The sequence below is a fragment of the Meriones unguiculatus genome (assembly GCF_030254825.1).
Source record: "Meriones unguiculatus strain TT.TT164.6M chromosome X unlocalized genomic scaffold, Bangor_MerUng_6.1 ChrX_unordered_Scaffold_31, whole genome shotgun sequence".
Classification (NCBI taxonomy): domain Eukaryota; kingdom Metazoa; phylum Chordata; class Mammalia; order Rodentia; family Muridae; genus Meriones; species Meriones unguiculatus.
Window position 1 is genome coordinate 711,975 of NW_026843707.1, and position 9,579 is coordinate 721,553.

The window sequence follows — 9,579 nt, forward strand, 5'->3', positions numbered from 1 at the left end:
TCTTCCTGTGATTCAGTGTTCATCCCTTGCTAAGAACTTAATGCTTTTCTATCTAGTGAAAGGAAGTCACAGGAAAGAAAACTACAACCATGTGACCTATTTTAAAATTCATTGTTACTATAGTAAATCCTAGTATAATGAAATTTAACTAGAAACTTGAGTAGTAGCTCCAATTATTTCAACTCTTCTTTATGCTTGAAGATTTTCATATATAATCTGAGAAATTACAAAGGCTGGAAAGGTAGCTTGATGGTTAAGAATACTCTTGCAAAGGACCTAGGTTCAGTTCCCAGCACTCACATGGTATTTCACAACCATCTATAATTCCAGTTCCAGGGAATCTGACTCCCTTCTCTGACCTTTATGGGTACCAGGCACATGCATGGTATACCTATATGCAAGGAAACACATAAACACATAAATAATTTAATCTTAAAAAAGTAAACTAAAAAACATAATTCATACATATGTGTAAAATTTTACTATATTCTGTTGGATTTGTAGCACCATTGATTTTAAGATGTGCCACTAATTAAGTTATGACATGTTGACAGCTTTGATTTTAGGCTACATTTATGTTTAATACCATTTAACAAAGGTATTAAAATTTGTAATATTTTACAGATGATGAAATATGAAGTAGATTTACAGTTTAACTATCTAAATGAGTGGTATAGGTGATTAAGTACATTAGATGTTAATCAAATTTTAAATTATATAAGAAAAGCAAAGTAAGCTTTTGTAAAATGATAAAACTGCCACTTATAGGTTATATAGATTCTGGCTTGCTCTCTCCCTTCTCTTGTACTCTCTCTGCTTCAGTCTCTTTCCTGGGCCACCCTCCTACCATGTTCTTCTGTATCTTCTCCTAGGCCTTCCCACTGTCTGTCTCTGTTTATCTCTATCTTTCTCTCTCTATTCTCATAGCCCACTCAGACCCTTAACACCTCTCCTCTTTCCTTTTCCCAAATAAATCTCTTCATATCAGAAAAAAAATATAGATTTTGTATATAGCAAAATATAGAAGATGGGAGGAAATATAGATAATGAAACAGCATAAAGTCATACAGTTGAAATATTCACAGTTTGTAAGTGAAATAGAGTAGACAATAATGGAGAAAGTGCTGTTGAAAAACTATCTATGTTGAGGGAGGTACATTTGTGAAACCTGCTTGAGAAAATAATTGGTTTTGTTGTGCTCAATATTCTAGATTTTCTGTCATGGATCCAGGATTACTAGTATTGAGTTTAGAAAATGCAGTGCTACATTTTTCCCTAGATGGAGGTAATATATAAGTCATGTATAGTCAGAAGTTAATATAACTAAGCCAAGTGTGGTGTTACTGCCTTTAACCCCAGCCCTCAGGAGGCTAAGGCAGGAGTTCAAGGTTAGCCTAGTCTAAATGGCAAATTTCAGACCAGCCAGGTCTACACAGTGAGACCATATCTCAGAAGAAAATACATGTAACTAAGAATTAAGGGTGAGAGATGAAATAAAAGAGTATGGGAAGTTTTTCGTGGTCATAAAAATGGCAGTAAATGAGGATATACTAAAAGATCATCTCTCTCCCTTGACACTCTGATAAAATGGCTTCATAGCCTCATCTCAATCACAGCAAAAGCTCTTAGAACGTGCATTTAGATGGAGACAAGCCCAGATTAGGATCTGTTCAATATCAGGTGGCTAGTAGAAATAGGCAGTAACAGTTGAGATCATAACATTTCTGAAAAAAGCTATTCCTCATAATGAGTGTAAACATGATTTTCTGTGCTTTTTTTTTTTTTTTTTCAGAAGTCTGCCAAGTTAATGAACAGCTTGAGAAACAACATTGGGATAACCAAAATAAGTATTTGTTGATGCAAGTTGGATTCCCTGATGACAAAATAATTACCAAGAGTGGCCAGAACTATACTGAATTTGGAAACACATTCCATCTGAGTACAAGCCTTGTTGTTCCAATGCAAAGATCCCATAAATTTGAATCGTTTAGAAATAATATGGTAGATAATTTAAATTTACTTAGTAGAAGCTCTACAGAAAATAAACATGATACTGAGTGTGCAAAATTATTCTTCCATGCAGAATATGAAAAACCTAATTTCATAGTGAACTCCTGTGGATATAAAGAATATGAAAAAACCTTCAGGAGAAAGAAAGGCCTTAGCCTTCATCAAAGAATTAAAAATGGAGAGAAACCTTTTGAATGTACTGCATGTCAGAAAACCTTCAACAAAAAGTCACACCTCATTGTACATTGGAGAACTCACACAGGAGAGAAACCATTTGAATGCACTGAATGTGAGAAAGCCTTTAGCCAAAAGTCTCAGCTCATTATACACCTCAGAACTCACACAGGAGAAAGACCCTTTGAATGTCCAGAATGTGGCAAAGCCTTCAGAGAGAAGTCAACTGTCATCATACATTACAGAACTCATACAGGAGAGAAGCCTTATGAATGTAATGAATGTGGGAAAGCCTTTACTCAGAAATCAAACCTCATTGTCCATCAAAAAACTCACACAGGAGAGAAAACCTATGAGTGTACCAAGTGTGGGGAATCTTTCCTACAGAAACTTGACCTAATTATACACCATAGTAGTCACACAGGTAAAAAGCCTCATGAATGTAATGAGTGTAAGAAAACATTTGGTGATAAGTCAACCCTCATTACACATCAGAGAACTCACACTGGAGAGAAACCTCATAAGTGTACTGAATGTGGGAAATCTTTCAATGAGAAGTCAACCCTCATTGTGCACCAAAGAACTCACACTGGTGAAAAGCCCTATGAGTGTAATGTGTGTGGAAAAACTTTCACCCAAAAATCAAATTTGGGTGTGCATCAAAGAACTCATTCAGGAGAGAAACCGTTCGGTTGTAATGAATGTGAGAAAGCCTTCTCTCAGAAATCTTACCTCATGCTACATCAGCGAGGGCACACTGGAGAGAAGCCCTATGAATGCAGTGAATGTGAAAAGGCATTTTCCCAGAAGTCCTATCTCATTATACATCAAAGAACTCATACAGAAGAAAAACCCTACACATGTAATGAGTGTGGAAAGGCCTTTCGAGAAAAGTCAAAGCTCATTATCCATCAGAGGATCCACACAGGAGAAAAGCCGTATGAATGCCTCGTGTGCTGGAAAGCTTTCAGCCAGAAGTCACAGCTCATCATCCATCAGAGAACACATACAGGAGAAAAGCCCTATGAATGCATAGAATGTGGCAAAGCTTTCAGGGAAAAATCCACATTCACTGTACATCAGAGAACTCACACTGGAGAGAAGCCCTATAAGTGTACAGAATGTGGTAAAACCTTTACCCAGAAATCCAACCTTATTGTACATCAGAGTACCCATATAGGAAAGAAAGCCCATAGAAGAGGCCACACCCATAAGTCAAAGTTCACTACACAATAGTCAACAAAGCAATAGTGTCTTTCAGATATCTGAAAGAAAAGATCTATTAATTTAATGTTTAAAAAGAATGACCTGAATTCTAGCCTAATCATTGGAATAAAGTCAGCATTTCCTTTCATCTTTTTTACCCTAATGCAAGTGGAAAAAGAAGCAGATATGTGATTCCTTTGGAAACTGCTGCACTTATAGGCCTGCCAGACTAAGAGGCAAGACATTTAAGGTCTTCAGAAGTGAGACAGCATAGCTAAGAACTCTGTTAAAGATAGAGTTACACCCTAAAGTCCATTACTGTGACAAAGACCTTGTTGAGGCCTGAGGAGAAACAGGTAGGCAAATCTTGTATTTTCAGAAAGTAATCTGACAGATTTTAGGGGGAACTGGGACAAATAAAGGGATATAGTTGGTCTTGTTTACTGATTTGGGGAAAGTAAAGTCTGAAAGAACTAATACATGGTAAGAGGTATCTCAGCTGTTTGAAAATCTTATCTGTCTACAATATGGTCCTGACATCTTCCCCACAAGAACCTTTGACAAATAGGAAGTCCAGGGACAACCTTTCTCATTCAAATAAAAGCATTTAAAAGTAATCAAAACCAAAAATAAATGTCCACTTCTAGGAATACATATACTCAGATGTGTACAAAATGATCAAAACACAGGCATTTGTTGATGCACTGTCTTAAAATAAAAGATTAGAGGCTGTTCAAATTGCATAACCTGGATTCTGCTTCCTGAAACTGATATATTCATACAGCAGACTCCTCAAAGACAAAAATGGACAAAAAGAACATGGATATCATTTCTCTAGTGATTTGAGATAATCCCCAAGTTACATTAGATAGGAAAAAGAAGGTGCAGCACAGTGAGTTTGATGTGCTACCATTTTTACATAAAAAGGGGGAAATGGTAAGTACAGAATTGATTATATGTACATTTTTTGTTTGTTTTTCCTTTCTGTTTTTGGAAAGGAATATAAGAATCTGATTACCATTATTAACTTACAGAGGGAAAGGGGACAGTAGGTGACTAGGGAAGTGAAACTTAGAGACACCTTTGTATTCTTTTAAAGCTGTGGAAAATAAAACAGTGTGGAAATGCTACCTTTTTGAAAAATAAATCTTTAAAACCACATTTTATTCCTTTAATGGTTACTCTAGATACAGAATTCATAATACTTACTGTATAGAAGCTTGAGAGAGTTTAATTTATTTTCAGTATTCACTGAAATTGAATAACCAGGCAAACAGGGAAACAAAAAGTTTTCAATCAATTACTAATATGTGTAAGTATTTTTTCCTTTAAGCATCAATTAAAGTAAACTGGGGTCACCTGGGATCATATTACATCTGCCAAAATAACTGAAACTAGAATACATCTCATATTTAGGGTACACATTGACACCTGTGGGAAGTTATTACAGTCCACTGATATCTTCTCAAATCTTATTTTCAGCTACTCCATATACACACACTGATTTTACAAAAAGCATAAAATACCAATTCAACGAGAGGTAGAGTAGCCTGTTCCAGATATCACACTAGTGCTGGTGACACATATTTTCCAAGATATGAGATGAAATTGAGACCCATAAGAAAAATATAACATTTGCTGCAGAACAAAGGTCTTGTTTGTGAATTACTATATTTGTAGCGCTCTTGCAAATGTGGCTATTCATTGAGTCTTTGTCTAGCATTAGTAGGCAACGCAAGCTACATAAAACCTGGAGGTCAGCAGGGCTTATATTGATCAAAACAGATGAATTAGGCTTGAGTGTGTTTGCAAAACCACTCATTTTTTAAGAGTGTGTTTGTGTATGAACATGCATGTATGTATATATGCATGTTGAAGCAAGGGAGTCACTCCAATTTTTTTTTTGTCTGTGCATGTCCATATTTATTTTACAGAGTCAAATCCTAAAAGTTAAATTGCTTTGGTAATAGATTTCTAAATTGCATTTAGAAAGATTAATACAAGTGCTCTCAATAATTCTCTCTCAAACAGCATAACCCAGTAAAGCAATCTTTAATGCGTATATATTAGCTTAACTTGGGTCCTCTGTAAAAGCTCTCTTAACCACTGAGCCATCTTTTGAGCTTTTTAAAAATTCCTTACTTCTAAAAAAAGAAAATAATAAGTAATGGGCTCAGGTTGGATTGGAATACAAGTCTTTTAATGGTGGCTATCAAACATGGAGCTTTCTTTGCATATGTGAAGTGCTCTCAAACTCTGCTGCATCCTTACTTTATTTTTGAGCTCTGTAAAACATATATTTCCAATTCCAAGGAATTACAGGGCTGGCTAGTTTGTTCCTAGTCTACAGAAAAATACCCAAGGGAACTAGAAATAACTATTTGATCTTTTTCCCAGTATAAAGTAATCTCCATTAAAGATCAATCTGCAATAAGGTGAGGGTTCACAGTGTACCTTTTCCTTTGAATCTTGGGACAGCTTGCTATTCCACAGATGGCAACTTGTTCTAGCTACATGTGGACAAACAGGTGATGGAGGCATAGACTGAAGAGGAAGGGATGAGGATAAAAGGCAGGATTTAAATGTGATGAAGCTAGAGGGAAAGAGAGGAGGGTAATGAAGCACCAAGCGTGAGTAAATGGGGTAGTAAATGGCAGAGTTTGGAAGTGAAAGGGGAAAGGAGGGAAAAGAGGCTATATCCAGTGGGGTAAGGTACTTGAGAAAAGTTGAGCATAAACATGGGTAGTAATTGAGGGTGAACGTGCAGAGCAGATTATATTGGAAGTAAGGGAAGGTGAGGTAAAGCAAAAGTTCCTGCTAGATGCAGTTGATGGAGAACAGTGCCAGTGAGTAAAGTGGTATGGGCCATCAAAGTAGACAGTGCTTGAATGAAAGAATGACGGGTACTTACAGGTAATAAGGAAATGTGGTATCAAGAGTTATAGTCATAGGGCCTTGGGTTAATGATAAGCAATTGGTGAAACCTGAGAGAATCCCATTATGAGCACAGGTATATGAGATGGAAACAACTTGTACTCTGGACTCAATGCTCAACAAGGGGAACTCTGCTCTCCATGTCCTTGCTTTTATTTACACTTAACATATCTGAGGCCATCACATATAAAAAAGGAGCAGAGAATAAAAATTTGAATCTCTAAAGATGGGAAAAAGGCAAAGACTCTGTAAATTATTAGAACAAATGGATTGAGCAAGGTTGTTAAATACTAGCCCAAACTTTAGAAATTATCTTTTTACTATCAATAACCATAAAAAAGGTAATTCACTGGGGGAACAGAAACACATAACGAGGTTATTCATTGAGATTCTTGAAAGGCTTTGAATGAGATTAATCTATAAATGTCTAGAATGCATTAGGAAAGGGGTGATAATATCTGGAATAAAGTGAAAAGACCATGTATCAGATCCTGGGAGTGAGGAGAGCTAGGACCCACTCTCAATCCTAAGCAGAATATGGTGTGCTTAACTGAAGATGCCCTGTCACTGAAGGAATTGGCTTCAGTATGTTGGAAGTAGAAGAGCCCAGTATCCTTTAAGGAGGTATTATGGCAAAGGATTGATACCCGCAAACCAGCTAAATCTTTCTTCCAGTTACCACCCCAGTGTTTTTGGTGTTCTTAGTGTGCATCCAGGACTCTTCCTCAACCTGAAGAACATGTCTGCATTGAGAACTTGTCACCCTTACATAGACATTAAAATTTTGAGAGCACTGATGTACACTTCAAGTACTCTCGTGGCTAAGAAAGGGACACCTTCATGGCCCACACAACACAAACAGCCATTTCCATGTATGGCAATGAGAGAACAAATGGTTCCTCTGATGGCCACAGAAACAGAACACACACACACACACACACACACACACACACACACAGAGGCAAGAAACCAGCTACACATGTGGGCCCATATATCATCTCTCCTAATATTTTTACTAGTGTAGATGTTGTCCTCAGCATCCAAGATAAGTGGAATGTCTTAACTATGAAAACGTAAAGTAGGCAAAATGGAGGAAAACAAATGTACAAAGATGAATCCAAGAAAGTGGGTATTTCTACGTTATAACAGTATGTAACAGTTCCCTTTTACTGATTGTATATTTTCTTTTAATTTCAGTCAACTCTGTTCTGAAAATATTGAATGGAAAAATTACAAAAATGCTATTTTAAATTGAGTACCATTCTGAGTAACATCTTCTTACCAAGCATTTCCCTGCTACCCTGCTACTACCTGTTATTCACTTAGTATGTAGAAGATCATAAATAATAACCCAGTAAGCCATGTGTAGTACATGCCTTTACTTTCATCTCACAGGAGGCAGAGGCAGGCCGAACTCTATGAGTTCAAAGTCAGCCTGGTGAGTTCCAGAACAGCTGTGTAGAGAGACCCTGTCTCAAAAGGAAAAGAAAGACCCAGCAAATCACAGGAACATGTTTTTCTATGTTAAATAAAATCAGGCAATTTCCATTATTCTAAATCGCCCTTGTGTTAAAATTCTTTAATTAAATTATGAACATATTATAAATAGATGAGTATACAGAGCAGGGGTATCTGACTAACACTAAAATAAACACTTCCTGTGTGTAAAACTGATATCTCAAGATCATATCTCTTTGTTGACTGGCTAGAAATCCTTAAACTCACTAAACTGCAGTATGGACATTTGTTTTTAATTTCTCACTAGTTCAGTAAAAAGTTTGTACAATGTGTTTTGATCATATTTACCCATCCCCCAACTCCTTTCAGATCCAAAACACCCAACTTTGTATCATTTTTAAAACACCCATCAAGTCCAAATTAGGATAGCCACATATTCTTGGATGTGTGGCATTCCAATGAACCACGAGCCATGGATGACAATGAGAAAATAGTATCTTCTGGACACAGCAGGGCAGTTGCATATTTGAACCTACAAAGACTAAATTCCAACTTGGAGAGAGGAAGTAGGCATGAAGTCTCACCCCAGCTGAGGAACTATTATTTGCAATTGATAACTGCTAAAAGGAGGGAGAATCCATTTTCTTTAAGAGTGTAGTCCCTGATACCTTGATTATGCTCCAGTGAAAGGCCACACATCCAAGGAAGCGTTTGTTTTGTGTTTTGTTTTGGGTTTCCCTTTCTTTCTTTCTTTCTTTCTTTCTTTCTTTCTTTCTTTCTTTCTTTCTTTCTTTCTTTCTTTCTTTCTTTCCTTCCTTCCTTCCTTCCTTCCTTCCTTCCTTTCTTTCTTTCTTTCTTTCTTTCTGGCATAAGGTCCTCACAGTTCATCAGATAATTGGCAAGTTGATCATAAAAAGCCTCAAAGGGTAGTAGAATCAAGAATGCTGCAGTAGCAGTATGGCATGGCATTGTTCTGTACCATGATGCACTCCACTTTTATGGATTCCCCCTGTGTATCACTAGAATGGCCAAGCAATAACACCAATATGTTGGTGAAAGCACTCAATGAGGATTGACTTCTAAGTGTCTGAGGTGTCTCAACTACCTGAGAAAGGTCAGTCCCCCACTTCATTTCCATTATGTAGGTTCTGCACCTTGTGAGACCTATGGCATGAACATGAGAGGAAATAACATACCACCCTGTAGGCTGAGCTGCTCTGCCATAGAACAGACAGTAATAGGAAAAGTTCCATGTGTGGGTTACTGATTTGGAGGACTGAGAGAAGAAAGAATAATGGCAGGTAGGTGAGCTGATAAGGCAGGAGTGATAGGCTAAGGCTTGGCCTCTACACAGCTGGTCACATTCAGTTAATGGTTGCAGATATCCTGTTTTGATTCCTTCCCTGTAGGAATATCAAGATCACATACTTGGATTATGCAACTAATGAATTAGACTAGATTCAAGGAATCTTATACTTCTACCCATTCAAGGGCTCAGGGAGGTGGATATCATATTAAATTCAACTAGGAGATGTATACTGAGCCTTAGGACTGCATTTTAACAGAAAGCCATTCAGAGAGGGGGTTGATGCCCAACCTCCTTCAGAGACCAGACATAGCTGCCACAGTGTGGGTGGAGACAGTATCATCCATTCTGCAGCATTTTGGGCCAATATACAGAAGAGTAAAAGGCAACCCCCATGAGGATTTGGGCCATAGTCCATGTTGCCTTATTAGTATGCTCTCTGTGACATCACATGAGTGGCTGAAATCTTTAATGTCAACTATTGTTTTCTG

At 37.3% G+C, this 9,579-nt stretch overlaps 1 protein-coding gene across 10 annotated transcripts in view; it reads left to right on the top strand.

Annotated features, from left to right (window-relative positions):
- Positions 1-7,579, top strand: part of Znf182 (zinc finger protein 182) — a 57,220-nt gene extending 49,641 nt beyond the window's left edge. For all 10 annotated transcript variants that reach the window (XM_021627337.2, XM_060376802.1, XM_060376804.1 and 7 more), the window contains one exon: positions 1,793-7,579. In XM_021627337.2, coding sequence (XP_021483012.1) covers positions 1,793-3,420 — 1,628 coding nt within the window. In that variant the 3' untranslated portion in view covers positions 3,421-7,579. The remainder of the gene's footprint in view (positions 1-1,792) is intronic.
- Positions 7,580-9,579: the final 2,000 nt, after the last annotated feature.